Consider the following 21,944-nt stretch of genomic DNA (forward strand, 5'->3'; position numbering starts at 1 on the left):
AGTTTTGTCCTATTTTCAGCGAACAAATTTAAACCTGGCTGTCTGTAAGATGTAAACGTTTACAATAAATGGTCTTGGCCTTTTTATGTTTGTTGTTTATGTGACGAGGAATTACAAGAAAATATTTAGCTTTTACCAAAGCTCGGAAATAAAAGAATGCCATTGAGTGTAATACAGTGAAATTACGATTACTGGTGTATTTTTTCTCATGAAAAATTCATAAGAGATATGCAGATTCATTTGTCAAATCAACAAAAGAATATATATATATATATATATATATATATATATATATATATATATATATATATATATATATAAATTTTTATTATAAAAAATTCCCATCATTCGTATGTGAGTGTACATATTTTTATACTAATTGTATTTACTCAGCATAGCCCAGGATGTGAAATCGTTAACCTATAAGTGACACAATTTTTTTCTTTCATTTATTACCAAATTTCGTTGTGAATACAATATTATTTGATACTAAATACGTAAAAAAATATTTATTATAATATTCTCTATTTAATGTTTGAAAGACACTCCAAGACTTGTGTATAAAAAATACAGATGTTGCTGAAATATGGTCAATTATCTTTCTGTGTGCTAATGGGTTAATAATTTTTCTTTATGATTGAAAACAAACGAATGTCATTTGGTGCTTGTGCGGTATAATTTCAAATATATATTTCAAGTAAAACCATTATTACATATTTACCTATCATTAGTTTAAATCCCCCCCCCCAAAAAAAATACGAAAAATGATCCAGTTGATGTACTAGATCTATTCTTTGCAAAAAATCACAGACACTAGTGATCCAACATTTTCTATTTTTTCAATGGCAGATTTCAAGGAAAACAAGAGTAATAGGGCAGTTTGTCATACAGAATTGGTCGCATAACTCTTCCACATTAAAACATAAAACTCGATAATTCAGTACATTATATTTTTACTTGTAATTATTTTTTTTACTAGATCATTTTTCATAATTTTTGGAATTTATACTAATTTTGTCATGACCTGTAAGTATGTGATAGTGTTTTTACCTGAAATGCATTTGTTCAAAATTTTATCATATTACACAAGCACCAAATATTTTTTTAATCATTTTTTTTTCATGAGTCACTACTAATCAAGGCCAAAAGCCATTCTAGGATAAGGGTTAATGAAATTGATGGATTATAATTTTTATGATGAATGAAATGAATAAAATTTGATGACTCATGGAGATGATTTATAACAAGTGTTTGCTGTCATGTTGTAGTCTGTAGGGAAGCATATTTCCATTTTGAATTAAAATGTAAGATTTATTTTCTTACACTGAAAGAGGGGAAAATATATTTAACCATTAAAAACAGACTAATGTTCCTTATACAAATATGACATGAGAAGTGGGGGCCAATAATGTAAATATATTTCAATGACAAATTAAAATGTAATATTCAGTTACTTAAACACAAGAGAAAAATATTCCAAATGTTATCCAACAGTCTCCTAGTTGGGTATGGATACACTTTTCAAATACTTGTAGATTTGGAGTAATCAGCTGTGTCTACATGGAGTATATTCACCATATATGAGGGGCGTGCAATAAGTAATGCCCCTGACCCACTTTCCATAGCAGTAGAGCAACAAAACTCGGCACAGTTATTAGTCTTTCTCTACATATGAACCACCCAGAGTTATGCATTTCTCCCATCGTTTGATGCAGCTCTGGAAACCGTTTTTGTAGAACACCCCAGGTTGGTCCTCCAACCACGACGTGACTTCAGAAATCAAGGCTGCATCACCTGGGAAACGCTTTCCTTTCAAAAACAACTTCATGGCTGGGAACAGCTGAAAGTCAGAGGGTGCAAGGTCAGGAGAGTAGGGAGGATGGAGGTATTTCATAACCACACGCTTCTGATCTGGCGACATGCGAGTTGTGGACCGGAGCGTTGTCCTGAAGGAGGAGGATACCTTTGCTGATCTTGCCCCGCCTCTTGATTTTGATAGCTTCCCTTAATTTCCTCAAAAGTGAAGCATAATAGGCTCCTGTGATTGTGGTACCCTTTGCCAGGAAATCTGTCATCACTACTCCGTCCTGGTCCCAGAAGACTGTGAGCATGACTTGCCTTCTTTGGAGGTGGTGAGTCCAAGTGCTTCCACTGCATTGACTGGGCTTTGGTCTCTGAATCATAGTTATGGACCCAGGTTTCATCTTGTGTAATCAGTCTTTTGAAAAACTTTGACTCATCTTCTTAGCACATCTCCAAATTCATCCTCAAGCACTCGACGCGTTCTCGCTTCTGGAATGGTGTGAGCAACCTGGGAATCCATCTGGCAGACACCTTATGCATATGCAAATGGTCATGAATGATAGTTTCCACAGACCCTGTACTAATCTTGACATCTTGGGCTATTTGGCGAATAGTAATGCGCCGATCTTCCAAAATGGCAGCTTCAACTTGACGGACAGATGCCTCATCAATGGCAGAAGGGGAGGGGCGACCAAGTCTGGGAGCTGTTTCCACAGACTTCTGGCCATATTTGAATTCACGATGCCAGCATATTATGGGGCATTACCAACATAAGTTTCTTTCATTTCATCAAAAGTCTCCTGTGGTGTGCGTCCTTTCAAATACAAAAAACCGGATCACTGCTCGACTTCAACAGGCTCCATTTCACACCTGACTCAGTTCAAACACCTGTAAAACAGAAACCACAATTAGTTCAGAGCTGTAATTTGCCACATAACTCATACAGATATAAATCATTGCACATGCAAAATTTCAGCTAGATCAGACAACTGGAAGTGGGTCAGGGGCATTACTTATTGCACGCCCCTCGTAGCACCTACCATGGCTACCCGACATTGCTCAAACCTTTATCTCTTCTGTACCCCCCCAGATTAAATCCCCCCCTCTCTCTCAATTTAAATCCTCCCTCTCCCATTTCCTCTTTCTTCACTGCCTAGCCAATTCCTATATCTGAGTATATCTATGCACAACTCGTTTTTATAAATTCTTTGAGGAGTGAATCGGCATTAGAGAATTAACTCCTTGATTAAAAAATCAGAATTACTTCCCTTTAGTTAGTACATAATCTGACCGGGAAACCTTGAAAGTTATGCCAATTTAGGGTCAAGGAATGAATAATTTTTTTCCAAGTTTTAGATCTTATTCATCCAGGATCAAGAAAAGACCAACTTTGTTAGTATTTGTTTTGTCTTTTTGAAGTTTTAGTTGGGCGCACAAACATACACACAATTACCTCTAAGATGCATATTTTTTATTAACTTATTTTATTAGACAAACCAAAATAATGGGTTTTATAAATGTACAATAAAAATTACTTAAAAAAACTTTATTTGTCGTGGATGAAAAAATAAGTATTTTAAAATTATTATTTGAATGCTGCCATTTTTCCTATTAAATAGTGAACCTGGTGATTTGAGTGCCAGCAAAAGTGCACGTAACTTGAGGGGTAAATTTGCTCCCTCTTCATCAATTTGTGAATAATGAAAACTAAAATATTAACTTGAACAAAATAGTGAAACGATTAATAGAAACGAAAACTAAACAGTTTGCCTATTTATTTTTAGAACACTGGTTAATTTTAGAGCGAAAATGAATAAAGAAATATCTTTTTGTGAGTAACTTTTGTTTTAGCTATTTTAGTTAATAAAATCGAGGAAAATCTCGCTTTGCTTTGCATGTAAAATTATTTAAAACCTCAAGAATTCAAATTAAAACATAAAAAATAACTGCAATGTTAATTGTAATATTTTTTCTAATTGATAAATATCCTTTCATCAAAGGAATTTTATTTTGTACAACCGAATCACTCGAGGATAAGAGTTAATGGGTTTTTCTGGTGGACAGTAAGACAACTTGAGTTTAGGAATTTCATTATTTAAGAGGACGACTCAACAAAAATTTGTTAAATTGGTCTTGGAAGCAACCATGTTATATAGTTAGTTGTAAAGCAGCCCGATGAAATTGTTCCACAGACGGGCAATTCTTAGAAAGGAAGCTTTTCTCATGGAATTTTAATTTAGTTTTATGTACACAAAGCAAGAAAGTAAAATTATTTACAATGGTTGTAGCTAGATGAGTTAATTATCAATTGTTATCTGATCTCTTTTTTGTTTGTTCCGTCCCTTCTGCATCTGTTATTGTTCCTCTGTTAGACCTTATCCAAATTAGATAGCAAAATAATGTTTCTTTACTTATTATCCATAAGAATAACATAAGTAAAGAGACTCACAATTGTTATGCAGGAATAATATCTTAAAGGATGTGTGACTTACAAGAAGTGAACTGTTTAGAAAAAACAATACTCGCATGCACATGTCTAAGTTTCTGTATTAATTCAAATATAATATTTATGCATATTTTACGATCGGGCAATGCCGGGCGGTCTGCTGGTATAAGTATAAATTCTTAATCTAAAATTACATTTTATCTTGACGATTTAAATTAAAAAGAAACTATTAAACTAGTGTGATATGAAAAAAAAAACAATAGTACAAAACAGTAACACTAATTATATTGAAACCATATCTCTTTTACAGCATAATCATGTTGACACACTTGTTCTTGTTAGATCACTGAAGTTAAGCCACATTGAACCTGGTCAGTACTGGATGGGTGACGATTTGGGAATATTAGGTGTTTTATAAATAATATGAATATAAGTGTGGCGATCTGTATACATATTCAGCCATTAAAAATACGATGACAACCTCCACCTGTGGCAGCTCTGGAGTTCAGAATTTGTCAACGTTTCACCTATGCCTATGATATAGGATCATTCAAGTCAATGGGTTACAGGAAGAGGACTCATTGTATAAGTGGGGGAGTTAGTCTTTCTCTCATACTGAAATTAATAATTAAAGAGAAAACAGCTGACCGGATAAAATTTTAAAATCATTAAAGTTGGACAAAGCTTTTTTTTTTTTTCTTTTTAAAAGCATGTATCAATAATTGGGTTAAATCTCATACAAAGCAGATGTTTACATGTAGCTTTCGTTTAGGGAGTTATACCGGTCAAAGAAATAAGGGAAATCTCACTTGACTTTATATATAAAAGAGAAGATACAATATAACTTCACTTTCTTTTTCCCAATTTAATGATGCATAGGTTGTTTAAAAACAAAACAAAAAATTGTGTAATCAAAAATCAGGATGCAGTTTTTAATGCAGAGTCATCTATCAAATAAGTTTTTTTTTTATAAAAGTAATTTATTTCAGATAAATGATTGAATACTTATGTAAAAATTACTTTGTCATTTAACGTGTTAGGAATTTTGATTGAAATCAAAGGCAATGAAAAAGAACGACATAGCTACCAGTTATGATTTCTACGCAAATGAATATTGCAGCCGCGTTAGACAATCTGCATGAAAGATTATAGCACAAGTTTTAGCAAATTTTGGGTGAAGCTTTGAATTCAAAAATATCTTTTGGAGGAGAAACCTTTTCTGTAAGGTATTAGCTTTATTATGTACTACTAATTTTATTATTATTTGCTAATATTAATGCAGCATGTTAAAAAAATATTTTCCTTCAAAACATATTTTGTTCAAACATTTATGTAGATAAGACTTTTCTTTTTCTTAAAATTTTTTTTTTATTTTAGCTATGTCTCAATGCAGCAATCTTGTATATTGCTCAACCAGTCTAACCATGTTAAATTAGAATAACACACACACACACACACACACACACACACACACACACACACACACACACACACACACATATATAATAAAGTTCTGTCGCCCTTTCTTCCAAATACACCATTAAACTGCGTTGAACCTTCTTGGGCAAGGTGTTCTTCCCTAACATACTTCATCATTCCAAAATGCATCTTTCTTTACGAGTTATTTTAATTTTTTTCTGCCTACCTTATATCCAAACTCTATCAACTACTTCAACTTTCTTTCCATCGGGGTATGATGCTTCCAAAATGCATCTGGTAGTGAGTCCCAATTTAGGAGTTTTGCAGAGTGTTGCCATTACTACCAAGTCCATTCTAACCAGAAGTAGCAGTACCTATCAAGGCCCCATTTATATGTTAAATAGAACTAAATTTATAAGACATATTGAAAGTATATGTATGTGTGATTGTTACTGCTGGGTTAGTGTTAGATTGGATTAGTATTCAGGAGAGTTGACAAAAAAAAACAAAAAAACTACAAGAACTTTGTCATTACAAAGTGATTTTCATAAATGAATGTCTATTTCATATGAATGTTAATTTTGATTTTATTTAAGAATATTATTAGTCATATTTTAACATTGTTTTAGTCAGTTTCTTTTGTTTATCCCCATATTACTAAAATTGAGACAAGTTTATATGCATGTGTATCTCGCATCAGTGTAACTTGTATTTTTAAAATTTACCATTGTTTATTAAAATGGACATATTTTTAAAGATTTTATGTATAAACAATAATTGCAAAATAAAATCCAATCAGAATGTATTTCATATTTGTCTGTGAACTGTAATCCTCATCTTCATAGTTGTTGTTTTGGCTAACTATTCCTCGGACCTTCTTCAAGTAGTTGTTAACCATGATGGGATAGGAATGCTGAGTCTCTTAACTGCATTTTCAGCAATTACTGCCATCCATATAGTTGTTGTCGTCTCACCACGTTTTGGCCAACTAATCCTCTGGCCTGCTTTTGGGTAGGATTGAAACTGCTATCTTCAGACAATGCTCATCTGGAACTGTAGAGATTCAGTGCGTCTATTCACTGTGCCCGTGAGTAGTGAAACAACCTCAACTATGAAGATGAGGGTAACAGTCTGCACATAAATAATAAATAAATATACAAATTACTTTTCTCAAAGGATTCCAATGATGATAATAATAATAATAATAAAAAAAATGTACAGTAGAACCCCGAGATACGGTGGTCCTAGGATACGTTTTTTTTCAGGTTACAATGTTGAATACAATGTTTTTCCGGCCCTGGTTAGGGTTTTTGCCCGCCTTGCAGTGTTATTTATAATGTTATTTGATTATATATGTGTGTATTATATACTGCACTGTATTTTGTTACTAAGTTTTAATGCCCTGTCCCGGGGTTCTACTCTATTTCAGTTTAATAGTTTACATATCTGACACACCAGACGAACCATTGGTTTTTACCGTCTTATGCATTTGTCATGTAATGCTTCACTCACTGAATCTGCCTACTCATATTGTTAACTTTTATTTTGATTGATCTTTCTAAAAATCTTTACTCAATTTTAATTTTAAAATAATTTGGTTGAATAATTTAATGACTAAATGATGCCATAATAATTAGGTTTAACTTTCAAAATATTGTTTATAAAAAAATTAAATAAACAAAACAAAAATAAATGGATTAGTTTTAAAAAATTTGCAAGTATTTATGAGATTTAAAGATGTCTGATCAATTTTATTGCAACCAATCTTTAAATAACATATTCCTTTATTTAATCATCTTTCATAAAATGTACGTATTTTCTTACAAAAAAGAGAAAAGAAAAGAGGTGAAATATGGGGGGGGGTGATTAAAGAAAAATTAAAAAAAAAAAAACAAAAAAAAGGATACTGGGTAGTCCAGCTTGTAAAAAAAATTTTTTTTTAATTCTTATTATTAGGATTACAAGTTGATTTTTTTTTAATTCTTATTATTAGGATTACAAGTTGATTTTTTTTTAATTCTTATTATTAGGATTACAAGTTGATTTTTTTTAAATTCTTATTATTAGGATTACAAGTTGATTTTTTTTTAGGTAATTGTTATTTTATCAACGTGCATGGAAAGAGCTATATAAAAGATGCTTAAAACGGTTTGAATTATGCAAATACCATCAGTAGTTCAAAAGTTATGAGAATTTTAAGTGCCAAAATTTAGGATTTTCCGTGGACATTTTTCTTTAAAAAAAGTGGGCTAAATTACGGACCTCAACATTTCAAGAAATTCGGTAATTTCGCTACCATTTATTTATTTTTCAAGCTATTCTCATGAAACTTGGCAGTCTTATGTAAAATTGTGTGCCCTTTCTGATTATGCAGTCAAATCTGATGTATCTCTTTACCATAAGCCATGAATTATAAATTCAGATGTACAAATTTCAATTTTTTTTTAAACTGGGTGTCTATTCATGAACAAAACTAAGTATTATACTGGTATTTAAATATAGCTTTATTGAGAATAGGCATTTTCCTGCTTCTTCACCAAAGGAGAGCTTAATCTTGGGTGTATCCATTGAATTCCTAAAGAGCATTCATGGCTGGTATTTACTACTCCCCTCGAAGAAAAAAAAATTGAGTAGATATGAATTAATGTCAGAAATAAATCAAGAAAATTTTTCATATAGATTTTGGATTTCTGTAAAAGATGGAAATTCCCATAGTCGACCAGAACTTATGCATTTTGGGATCAGTCCAATTTTGTAAATCCTCTCTATCTGGCCCAAAATATACTTCTATTTTCTGAGATGCAACCATAAATCATACTCTACATGAATCCTCGATATAACTTTCACAGTACCAGGATACCAGGAATCCTGATAAGCAACAATATATATTTACCAGTTGATGGTAATTTTTGTCATTTCTATTCTGTTTTACTGAAAATTCAATTATGTAAACAACAAAGAAATAAAACGGTAATTTTTTTACCTTGTTTCCGCTTTAACATTTAAAATGATTACTTCTGTAGGTTTTATGGTATGCTGAAAACGAATATCGCATTTAAATTTTCTGCAAATAAGTAGTTTTCTGGATATTAAGTAATGTCATTTCTGGTATGCTCGAGTGTACAAACCTAACCCCGAGAAACTATGTGCAAACATGTGTACCAAGATGGTCACCAGCAATAACATAATAAATGACATTGCTTAATATCCGGAAAGCTACTTATTTGCGGAAAATTTAAATGCGATATTCGTTTTCAGCATACCCGAAAACTTTAAAAGGTAGTCATTTTAAAGAAAAATGTTAATGTGGAAACAAAGTAAAATTTTACAAGATGCATCACAATGAAATTCTTTATCGAACCGGCTAATTATTATTATTATTATTATTATTATTATTATTATTTAGATATCTTCAGTTAAAAAAAAAAAACTGGTTTGTTTTACAAATTCGAAAAAATGGTCCTGACAATGAGTTAAAAATAAATTCAAGTTTCACAATATCTTTTTTATTTAATTGTTAGGTGAAAGTACAGAATAGTTAACAAAAAACACCCTTCCTTCCCCATGTTAAGAATGGGTTTCTAAATAATAGCGTTATTATTTCAGCATGCTAGCATAAGTGCACAAGTACCTTTTATTTGTTATATATATATATATATATATATATATATATATATATATATTGTTTTTTTACCACTAAAAAACACAATTTTACAAATAAGAAGTTAAACGCATGTACTTAGTGCATTTTGTTGTTTTTTTTTTTAACTCTTTTAGTGCATGTGTACTAAAAGCGTTAAAAACAACAAAATAGTATTGTTTGGAAATCAAACTTGAAAAACTTAAATCTTTTTTTGAATTGACGAACTCAGAATAAAAAATGACTAGTCTACTAAGAGTTTTCTATTTTTAAGAGAATACTTTAGTCAGCTCAGTGCATGACGCATTTTTCTGTAAGCTGATTTGATTTCTATAAAAGATAACATTTGAAATAAAATTCCGTGCAATTAATAATTATCAAATATTTACATAATATACATGAAAATGGATGATATATACCGATTTATCTTATCAATTTTGGAATATTCTTTGTCAACTTTGCTCGGTCGTAACTTTGCTTTCTGTGGTCGTAAAAATAAAAATCAAACACCAGGAGAGATGGACTTCTATGTTTATATAGCCTGTAAAATTTTCAGCCGTATCCAATCAAAGTTAACCCCGCACATATGTCTCCAAACGTAACGTATAAAATGTAAACATTGAAAAAACTTTCCCTTTTTGCTGCTGTAATTTTTTTTTACCGTTTTTTCATTTTTAACTTGGAGCATAAAAATATTGAACGCATAAAAGAAAAATAAATTAACATCATTGGAATGCTTATTTTATTCTCTTTTCATCAATGTAATTCTTTTAAAAATTGACCAACAAATAAAAAAGATATGACTTGTTGAAGCATATTAGGTATGTAATATTGCCGATCTCCACAAAAATACAGCATACGCTTGTAATGCTACTTATATCAATCAGCCAGTTATGATTTTTTGACTAACTCATACTGGTATTAATTTCCTTCATTTTTTTTTTTTATAATTGAATACTCAACTCAGGGATAGTGTAATGATTGCCAACACCCACAATTAAAGTGGTGTAATAGATCCGACCAGACTCAAAGACCATGTGCCAAGTCGACAGAATATCACCTATTTTTGTTTTTATGTTTTTATTTAGTTTCCTCCTTATAAGGGCTGAGTAAAACACATTTTTTTTTTTAAAATCAGGGGCACTTGGGATTGGAGAAGAAATAAAAATTGTGTTAGTTTAGAAGGATTTCTCCTGTTCACGATGAAGTGCAGCATTAGAGCAGATACATTTTGCTCAGAGCCAAGAGGCCAAATCTTGTATGAGTGTCTTTACCATCTCCGATGAATGGCACCCACATTGCAAGCTTTTGAACATCTGACTTGGCGATTTCATGCCATAGATTTGATCCATCTTCCTCGTTGATTTTTGACAATATTGGGTAAGGATCCAACAAACCTCTTCTCTGCTGCAATACTGTAATTGTTAAATTTGAAACGGTGTAAAAGAGTGTTTTTGGCATATAACTGCTTCCTCAAAATAACCTGACCTTACATCAGTAAGCATCCTTGGTTAGTCTTCAAATCTAAGGAGTTTCAGCATCGACAATTGACAACTCACTGGTAGACACTAACATTGTGACAGTTGACAATTAGCTCTGTCTGTTAACGTGGCTCAGAACTACTTTCACTTCTCTTTTCTCATGACATTGTTGATGATCAACGGAAAAAAAACTCCCCATTTTGAAAACATTACTAATGTGTCACCCATTCATCTTAGTCAGATGGGAGATAATAATTATAGTCTTGAAAACATCACTTACATTTCTTTATAAAATGACCGCATATTGACTACACTAATAATACTAACAAGTGTACTTATCGAAATTCCAGACTTGGGATATCATAACAGGTGACTTTCACTGCAGTATCAACATATCTTTAAATGACAAAATAAAATTATATTGCGCCAGCTGCAGTTCTGAAATTTCCAACAGAGAATCATTTAAAGTTAGTTATACAACCATGGTGACTTGTATCAAAACCTTGGAAATATTAGGAGTGGGTGTGAGGGGTATTTTTAGATTTTAAAGTGAGGTTCACTTTATTGTATAAATTTAACATTAAATGGTTACCTAGTTCTTGATTGCATAGTATAGAACAAAATGAATAACCATTGTTTCATATTTCGAAAATGGCCACGACTTTCTAATTTTTGGTCCCTGACAAAGGAGGGATTGGACCTAGTAATTCATTCTCGTTCATCTGTTTGTTCACACTTTTCTCAATAACCACGTCTTGGACATTTAAAAAAATTTTTTTTAAACAAACATTAGCCATGGTGAAAATAAATTTTTGCCAAAACGGATTTTCTGGGATAACTCTGGGTGCCCTCCTAGGGGCCATTATAGGGGTAAAATTGCCCTCCAGATCATTCATCCATTCATTTGTTTGTACTTTTCTCAATAACTATGTCTAGAATAATTAAAAAAAAAAAATTGCATAAACATTAGTTATGGTGAAAGTAAGTTTTTCACTTGTGGAGAGGGACCTCGCATGTTTGGCTTCTTGGTTTTAAACAAGTATACTTTACATTTTTTCTTTGTTGTAATGTCATTGTGAACTTAAAATTTGTGTTGAATTATACTGAAAGGCATGATTTATTTTAAAGTTGTGCACTTTTTCCTATAAAATTTTTATTTTAAGAAATATGAAAAACTGTTTACCTATTCTGTCCTGTGCTATGTGGTCAAGAACTGGCTGACTAATACTACTTTCTGGTCAGGAAATGAGTGATCATTTTATTTACATTTATATAGTAAAGTGAAGCCCCACTGATATAGTTCATTTTAAACTTTTCTATAAGTAATGTGAGGGTGTTGATGTTTAATTACAGGGGAAAATAACAAACACCAAAAAAAAAAAAAAAAAAAAAAAAAAAGCAGTCTCCTTTTTTATCTTTCTACTGACGAGGTATGGTATAAGGGTCTACTTCACAAGATTTCCAGCTACGGTATAACTGGAAATGTTTTCTCAATCATTAAATCATTTCTCTCCGATAGGCTCATAAGAGTAGTGGTCGATGGACAAAAATCGGAGGCCTGCAGTATTAATGCTTGAGTCCCTCAGGGGTCAATCCTGGGCCCAACTCTCTTCCTGATCTACATCAATGACCTCCCTAAACACATACTTAAATCATTCGTTGACATCTATGCTGATGACACGACCATCTATGGCAACACATCAAAGGCTGTAAATGACAAAGTTCTCTCTGATTCTCTCTCCTCTGATCTTGAGCGCATGGTTCAGTGGGGGAAGACTGGCTGGTTACCTTTAATGCATCTAAAACCAAACTCCTATCTTTACATCATCAACGCTCTGATCCCCATCTGGCATCAATTGTGATGGATGGCTCTCGTCTGGGAGAGGCCCCGTGTTTTGACAAGCTTCTGGGTTTGACCTTTACTCCTGACCTGAAATGGAACACGTACATCAAGTCTGTTGCGAAGGTCGCTGGAAAGATGGTAGGATCCTTCTATCGCTCCAGAAGATATCTCACTACTGATGCAATTTTCTGTCTATATAAAAGCCAAGTACGTCCAAGGATGGAGTACTGCTGCGATATCTGGGCAGGAGCTGCTAAAAACAGCCTATCCTGCCTTGACAGAGTACAAAATAGACTTCGTGGCTTAGTGGGGGATGCCCTTTTCTCTTCCCTGCAACCTCTCTCCCACAGGAGAGACGTTGTGAGCCGGTCTATGTTTTATCGTTACTTCCACGCAAGTGCTCGTCTGAGCTCCAATCCCTCGTCCTCCCCTTGCCAATCTTTCACAAAAAACACCTGTCTAGCTGAAACCACTGTCAAAAATTTTTCTCACTGTTTATCTGTGCCAAATCCAAAACATAGATTCCATGAACAAAGCTTCTTTCTTAGAAGTGCACGCCTGTGGAACTTTGTTCCATTTGTCTGTTTCCCACCTGATTACAACCTGGATGTCTTCAAGTCCAACATAAACAAATCCCTGATGAACCGCCCCCTTAAGTAAGACACTTTATCAAATCTGAACACTAACTGTACATGCAATAACCCTTATCCCCGAGTGGCTTCCGGGCCTTGTAAAAAAGAAAAAAAAAGGACTTCATAAAATGAGGGTGAAATTTGAGCTACTCCCTCTGTAGGTTAGGACGATGGTGAACATGGTGCTCCTCGAACTAAATGTAATGTTTTAATATTACGAAATAATGTGTATGTAATTGTGTTCCATAGCTAGATAACGTAATGGTTAATGGCTTAAACATAATAATTTTTCATGTGCCATCTGTTGTTGCCAACCTACGGTGGTTTCGTTATTATATGCAAGATTATGAAATTAGGTAACATCTTGTTTTTGAATTTTTTAAATGAAATGGATAATTTTGGCTTATTTGGACTTTTTCATCTTATGTTATTCTCACAACATTTTGAATGATATGATCTACAATCTTCGGGTTCATCTTTTCACAATTTGGAAATTATTAGTCGAACATGGGAAATTTTTTTTTATTGATATAGATTGGAAAATATTTAAAAACAAATTTATTAAGCTTATTTGAAAGGAAATAGGTCATCAAATAAAGAAAAAACAACTTTCAACTAAGCAATGAACTTGGCTTTTATTGCAAAATTTACTTAACTTTGTTATAATTTAATTTTAATAAATAAAAAGTTGAGAAAAAAAAGAATTACATTTAGTTTTTTCTTCCTAGATTTCTCTACAGGATTGTTCTATTTCTTATATATATTTACTACTAGCAGTTAAGCCTGGCTTTGCTGGGGTCCTATGTACTGTTCATAACTTTATGTGCATATGAATATATATATTAAAAAATTTGACTCGTGTCCAAATAACCTACATCTAAAATTTCAAGTGTTTAGACCCAAAATAGGTGGAGGAGTTTGGTAGAGTCTGCAAAGGTAAACTCTTTCAACTTTGAATTCTTGGCGGCTAAATTATCGCCCAAAAACTGATTAAAAAGCGTGTCAATACCCTTTATGTAAAATTTCAAATGTTTAGATTCAAAATTGGTTGAATAGTTTGCTAGAGACTGCAAAGGTCAAATTTTTTTAACTTTGACCCCTTTGGCAGCCAAATTTTCGGCCAAAAACCGATTAAAAAGCTTGCCCTATGTCTGAATACACTTTATATAAAATTTCAAATGTTTAGACCAAAAATTGGCTGAGTAATTTGATAGAAACTGCAGAGGTCAAATTTTTTTAACTTTGACCCCAACATTTATTTTATTTAAAATTTATTGTTTTGGGCTCAAATCAAATTAAAAAGTTTGATCCATGTCCAAGTAACCTATATCTAAAATTTCAAGTGTTTAGACCCAAAATTGGCAGAGGAATTTGGTATAGTTTTCAAAGGTCAAATCGTTGAAATTTGACCCCTTAACAGCCAAATTTCTGGCCGAGAACCGATTGAAAAGATTTTCCCAAATCAAATTATTCATTTGATTTGAAATAAATGAAAATTGATTTATGCTAATTCTTTATAGGCTGTTAGAAATGAGATTGTCAGCATATCATAAACATTATGTCCGAAGATGAATATGTGTATGTATGTAGTACATGAATGACAAAAGTAGTGGAAGAAAAGAGGATACTCACACTTGATTTGACGTAGGCATTTTATTTACAAGGAGGCAACTCACAAAATAATACTAATTAGATCAGTCTTAGTTTGATATTACTTGAGTTTGTGTGCCATAATTATCAGACAGAAGTAATATATCTTCATCTTAATTTAGCTGTATTCAAAATCATCCTTTCATTGACGTCTGTCTGCATCTGTTTCACCTTGTTCTTCCATATCCAAATCTCCACACAAGAACTTGCATAAAAGTGATAAAAGGGAAGAGTTAACTGCCTGAAACGGAAAAGGAGTTAGCTCTTCTGGATCATAGTTTTATCATCCTTAGATTGGGTATGATTGTGATTTGCATATTAATTTAGGTTTTATTTCTATTTATAATTGTATGTGTGTATATAATAGAAATTGCTTGATACAAAGTATGAAGCCAATTGATGTAACGAGCTAATAAGAACAAAAGATAATTATTGTAAATACAGGAGATGCCGATAGACCTTAGTCTTCAAAAGGCTGTAGATAGAAAGAAAACAATGAGCCGGAAGAGAGTTCCACAAACTTACACTCCTTGGAAAGGAACTACTGGAATTGGAAGCTGTATTACAATAAGGTATTAAAATGGTGAATTGAATTAAAGGAAACAAGCAGTAGCTTCTGGTGGGGCCTCTCGATGCCATATTAGTGGGTAATTGTTATGGCTTTACCTTTTCATGTGCTACAAAAAAAAAAAAAAAAAAAATTCTTCATTTCTATTTCTCTCTTCATTTCCCTCTCTGCCCTGCTGCAGGCATGTCTGTCGACCGAGTCCACAAATCCCAAAACACCATCATGAAAAGTCTCAATAAAAAACACGATTAAACCCGGATCTCCAACTTCTAACGTAGACCCCCACTACCAGGTCTCCTTCTCTAACATCAGGAGTCTACGTTCTAACCTTCCAGAGGTTGAAACCCAATTACAGGAGACTAAACCAGACATATTATTTCTAAGTGAAACTGGCATTGGACAGACCATTTCCCTAGATGAGTTCGTAATTAAAGAATACTCTAATTTAACTTCCAAATCTGACCCCCAAGATCGCCATGGACATGGAATATGTGCCTATATAAAAGATGGATTTCCATGTGGTAGGGACATCTCCAGAGAAGATCCTAACTTACCCTATATGTGCTTCCGGGTTGCACTAGCTCAAACTACTGCATTTATATTTGCTCTCTATCGCCCCCACAACAGTGGAGTTACTATCTTTAAAAACAGCTGAGAAAATTGACCAAGTCCTATCTGCTTATCCTTCAGCTAATATTCATGTTTGTGGAGACTTCAATGTTCACAATGTGGAATAGTTAACTCACTCAAACAAGACCGATGATGAGGGGAGGTTCTGTCATGATTTCTCCATTGCTTATGACCTCACTCAGATTGTTCATGAACCCACCCGTGTTCCCGATTCTGACGGCCAGTATGCAAGTCTCCTAGACCTCTTTCTCACAACTTGCCCTGAACTGTGTTCAGCTTCTGTTCTGTCTCCACTTGGATCTTCCGACCACTCTGTTGTATCAATTAAGATAAAAATGAAATGTAATAAGTCCCCAGATGTACCTCTCCATCGTACAGTATATCGATACTCTATGGCTGACTGGGATAGCTTCCGCACATTTATATCAGATCTACCTCTGCGTTCCATGTTTAAAAAGGATGTGTCCTCTATAGTATCAGACCTGACAGAATGGTTAATTGTAGGTATAGACCGTTTCATACTCTCAAAAAAATTCCAGCAAAAACCTAACAGCCAGCCGTGGTTCTCTCCAGAATGTGCTGTTGCTATTGCGCACAGAAATCACTTTTTTCATTGCTTCCAACATAATAGACGTCCTGAGACTAAAGCTGGTTTCAGAACTGCCAGCAACCACTGTAAAAAAGTAATAAAGAATGCAAGAGAGTTGCATGCTCAATCCGTCAAGTCCAAAGTAGCTGATCAGCGGCTTGGTTCCCACCAGTTTTGGCAAATAACAAACAGAATCCTAAACAGAAGCATGTGCTCTATCCCAACTCTCATAAATGGACCTGAGGTAATCTCGTCAGCATCAGACAAAGCCAAACTCTTTGCCAAGAACTTTGCAGCTAATTCTAACCTTTGCGACCAAGGCTGCCAATCTTCAATATTTCCTCCTGTATCAGAAAACATGCTATGTGATATACAAATATCTGTACATGATGTTGCCAAGCTAATCAAAAACTTTGATTCCAGTAAAGCAACCGGCCCTGACAGTATTCCAATTATAGTACTCAAAGGACTTGCGCCCATCCTTACAAAACTGTTTAAATGTTGTCTTAAGGAGAATTGCTTCCCGTCACCCTGGAAAATCTCATCAGTATGCCCCGTATTTAAGAATTCAGGTGATCGGTCATCTCCCTCACAGTACAGGCCAATAAGTCTCTTGCGCGTCATGAGTAAGTTACTGGAATCTGTGTTAAATAGAGAAGTAATCAACAATCTTAGCAAAAATAACCTTCTTAGTGACATGCAATATGGTTTCCGTTCTGTTAGATGTGCTTACAGTTATATCTCATAAGATTTGTGAATTTCTTGATGGAGGCTACCTTTCTAGGGCAATTGCTCTTGGCATATCAAAGGCCTTTTATAGAGTATGGCATAAAGGTTTACTTCACAAGATCTCCAGCTACGGTATAGCTGGAAATGTCTTCTCAATTATTAAATCATTTCTCTCTGATAGGTTCATAAGAGTAGTGGTTGATGGGCAAAAATCAGAAGCTCTTAGTATTAATGCTTGAGTCCCTCAGGGGTCCATCCTGGGCCCTACTCTCTTCCTGATCTATATTAATGATCTTCCGAATCACATCCTTACATCATTCGTAGACATCTATGCTGATGACACTACTATCTATGGTAGCACATCTAAGACCGTAAACGACCAAGTTCTCTCTGATTCTCTCTCTGATCTTGAACAAGTAGTACAATGGAGAAAGAGGTGGCTTGTTACTTTTAATGCATCTAAAACCAAGCTTTTATCTTCAAATCATCAATGCTCTGATCCCCATCTGGCATCAATTGAAATGAATGGTTCTCGTCTTGAGGAGGCCTCATGTTTTGACAAGCTTCTGGGCTTGACCTTTACTCCTGATCTTAAATGGAACACATACATTAAATCTGTTGCCAAGGCTGGTGGAAAAATGGTGGGATCCTTATATCGATCCAGTGGATATCTCACTGCTGATGCAATTCTCTATCTATATAAGAGCCAGCTACATCCAAGGATGGAGTACTGTTGCCACATCTGGGCAGGAGCTACTAGAAAGGACTTATCCTGCCTTGATAGAGTTCAAAATAGACTTCATAGCCTTGTGGGGGATGTCCTTTTCTCTTCTCTGCAACCTCTTTCTTACAGAAGAGATGTTGCGAGTTTGTCTCTGCTTTATCGTTATTTTCATGATAGGTGCTCGGCTGAGCTCCATTCTATAGACCCCCTCACCAAACTTTCACAAGAAACACCCGTCTAGCAGAAAACACTATCACTAGTTTCCCTCACTCTTTATCTGTGCCTAAACCTAAGCGTAGGTTCCATGAGCAAAGCTTCTTTCTTAGAACTGCACGCCTATGGAATTGTCTTCCGTTTTTCTGCTTACCAGCTGACTACAATATGATTGTCTTCAAGTCTAACGTAAACAAGTTTTTGATGAGCCGTTCCATATAATTTAACAAATTTACCGAATCTCCATTACTAACGGTTACTATATTGCCCAATTTCTACTGTATACTCTTTAACCCTTATCCTCGAGTGGCCTCTGGGCATTGGTAAGGAATAGATCAGATGATTCTGGAGAACACAGGCCATAATAGTATTTGTAGAAAAGACTGAGACTAGCAACATGTCTATGAAAGAGAGGTTGCAGTGAAAGAATAAAATGTGGGACCAATCAAATTAGATATATTTCTGCAATTTATCAAGAACCTTCAAATGGGACGCAGATTCATCCGCTCAAATATGACAACAATAGATGATCTGATATTAGATTTTTAGAAATAGAAAATAGCCTCAGGTGTGAGAAAGTTTTTACACAGGTAGAGAGAAACGATTTTATGAGAAACATTAAAGGCAATGGATTTAATATATATGGGCTCCAAGAAAAATTTGAGAGAGAAAGACCAAAATTCAATTAATTCTTGAAACCATTTCTGTTAAGGAATATCCCAAGTGTATGTAGATAGCCTTTTGTAGCTCTAAAGATTTGCATTTGCATGAAGGAGGCTTTCTTTTCAGAAAATAGTTTATGCTTCAAGCTTTTATGGTTCAAATTTTTTTTTTTTTTTTTTTTTAAATGTGTTTAATGCTATAGAATTTGTATTTAGGTGAGATTGCTACGTTAAATCAAAATGCATTTTTAGTGCATGTTCATTTTTAATGGCACGTAGTCCTCTTAGCATAGTAGTAAGACTATTTGCTAATGGGTCGGAAGACTGTGGTTCAATACTTGGTTCAGTCATACCAAAGATGCTCACTTGTTATAAGCTGAGGATCAAGAGTATCTGGATTAATCCTGAGAAAAGAGTAGCACGCTTCCCTACACTTTTAGGTTGCCCGTGACTAGGGTTGCCACTTTACTTCTATGTAGCCAAAAAGGTTCAATTAGCTGCTGAAGCCAACTATTTCTTCTAAGGATCATCCAGGGTATATGTCAGTAGCTTTTTGTAAGTCTACGGATTTATATTGATTAAGATTTCATTTCTTTCAAGAAAATTGCTTATGCTTTTAAGTTTTATGGTTTCAAATAATTCTGTCATGCTTTTAATGCTATAAAATCATCTTTTTATGCAGATGAGATTATTAAATTTAATTAGAATGTGTTTTTAGCTTGTATTGATTTCTTCATGCGCATTTAGGTGTAAGTTCTTGTTTTATAATGAATGACTTAATCTGCATTCTCAGAGGATTCAGTTAGACCATTCATTTACTGGTATTTATTCTTATATATTCTATTATTCGAAATAAAGAGAACTAAAAATTGTCCATACCTACAATATTCCTCCTTAATACTTTATCTCTTCAATAGCCAGAATGATCCAATTCAATTGATATTTAATAATGTCTTAAGATTTTAATTTGGTTTTTATAAAATGTCTCATTGTTTTGCTTTTTATTTTTATTTCCAGCTAAGTCTCTCCACTGAAAGTTTGACAGCATGGGGGAGGCATCAGCTGGCAGTTCCAGTCCGCAGTACTGCCAGCTGCAAGTCACTGGTAAGTAAATCTGAAGAACAACAAAAATATTTATTTGATAACCTTTTTTTATATCTTCAGTTAGATTTAAATGCCTTAATTATCATGCTTTGAGCCAATGCTGAATATATACAGAATTGGACATCAATCTTGCTGAAGTAGTTTGCCCTAAACTCCACCTTAAACTCCACAAACCACTCCCTCCTTAGTTTTCCACTACAGATGGAAGGGTATGAAATGATCTGATCATCACCCCTTCCCATATCCTGACTATTATAAAATACCTTCAATGCATGTGGACTAGATCTTATCCTTGATATAGTATTAAAGAAATGCTCTGCTAAGATGGCCGCTGTCTTCTCTAAACATAATGCCTTGCAGAATCTTGCTTCTTTGATAGCTGGAAAATTGCCTGTGTGCCAATCCCTAAAATTTTATGAGAAAACCAAGATTGATTTTAAATGAGGATTTTTTTTTTACAATATCATGAGGTCTGTGTTCATAATGGACATAGTTGTATAAGAGTCAGATATGTCTTAAGATGGAGTACTGTTGCCATATCCTGGGATGAGCTGCTCTGAGCCCCCTTTCTTTTCTTGATAAATTACAATACTGATTTTGAAATCTAGTGGGGATGTCATCCTCTTTTCTTTACAGTCACTTTCTCAAAGAAAACATGTCACTAACCTTTCTTATCATTATCATGGTAAGTGCTCAACTAAACTCCAATCTATGCCCCCCCCCAAACATTCACAATAAAATCATGTTGAGCTACAACCACTGTTAATAATTTCCCTTTCTCTTTACCTAAAAGTAAATGAGCACAGTTTCTTTCCGAGAACTGTCTGTGCAACACAATTCTGCATGGTTCCTTCCCAGCTGACTACAACATAGTTGTTTCCAAGCCCAATGTAAAACGTTTTTGTTGGGCCATTTTCTTAAAGTGTAAAATTTTGCCTAGTTGCAACAATCATTACCAATCATCACGGTTTTGTCCCTTCATCCAACTCACAAACTCTTTAACTTTTATCCTCAAGTCGTCTTTGGGCCTTAATTAATGGTGACTCATTAGTAAAAACAAAAGATCTGTAAACAGCAAAAATAACCTTCTCAGTGACACGCAATATGGTTTCCGTTCTGCTAGATCTACAGCAGATGTGCTTTCAGTTATATCTCATAGGATTAGTGAATCTCTTGACGGAGGTTACCTATCTTGGGCAATTGCTCTTGACATATCAAAGGCCTTTGATAGAGTATGGCATAAAGGTTTACTTCACAAGATCTCCAGCTATGGTATAGCTGGAAATGTCTTCTCAATTATTAAATCATTTCTCTCTGATAGGTTCATAAGAGTAGTAGTTGATGGGTAGAAATCAGAAGCTCACAGTATTAATGCTGGAGTCCATCCTAGGTACAACTCTCTTCCTGATCTATATTAATGATCTTCCAAATCACATCCTTACATCATTCGTAGACACTACTATCTATGGTAGCACATCTAAGACCGTAAACGACCAAGTTCTAATTCTCTCTCCTCTGATCTGGAGTAAGTGGTACAATGGGGAAAGAGTTGGCTTGTTACTTTTAATGCATCTAAAACCAAGCTTTTATCTTTACATCATCAATGCTCTGATCCCCATCTGGCATCAATTGAAATGAATGGCTCTCGTCTTGAGGAGGCCTCATGTCTTGACAAGCTTCTGGGCTTGATCTTTATTCCTGATCTTAAATGGAACACATACCTTAAATCCGTTGCCAAGGCCGGTGGAAAAATGGTCAGAACCTTCTATCAATCCAGTAGATATCTCACTTCTGATGCAATTCTCTATCTA

General features: G+C 34.1%; 1 protein-coding gene across 8 annotated transcripts in view; it reads left to right on the forward strand.

Moving 5' to 3' along the window:
* Positions 1-21,944, forward strand: part of LOC145259902 (NEDD4-like E3 ubiquitin-protein ligase WWP2) — a 225,611-nt gene that overhangs the window by 103,700 nt on the left and 99,967 nt on the right. For all 8 annotated transcript variants that reach the window (XM_080117823.1, XM_080117825.1, XM_080117829.1 and 5 more), the window contains exon 3: positions 20,047-20,133. In XM_080117823.1, the coding sequence (XP_079973949.1) occupies positions 20,076-20,133 (58 nt within the window). In that variant the 5' untranslated portion in view covers positions 20,047-20,075. The remainder of the gene's footprint in view (positions 1-20,046; positions 20,134-21,944) is intronic.

The sequence above is a fragment of the Euprymna scolopes genome, chromosome 35 (assembly GCF_053919585.1).
Source record: "Euprymna scolopes isolate OS-2025 chromosome 35, ASM5391958v1, whole genome shotgun sequence".
NCBI lineage: Eukaryota > Metazoa > Mollusca > Cephalopoda > Sepiida > Sepiolidae > Euprymna > Euprymna scolopes.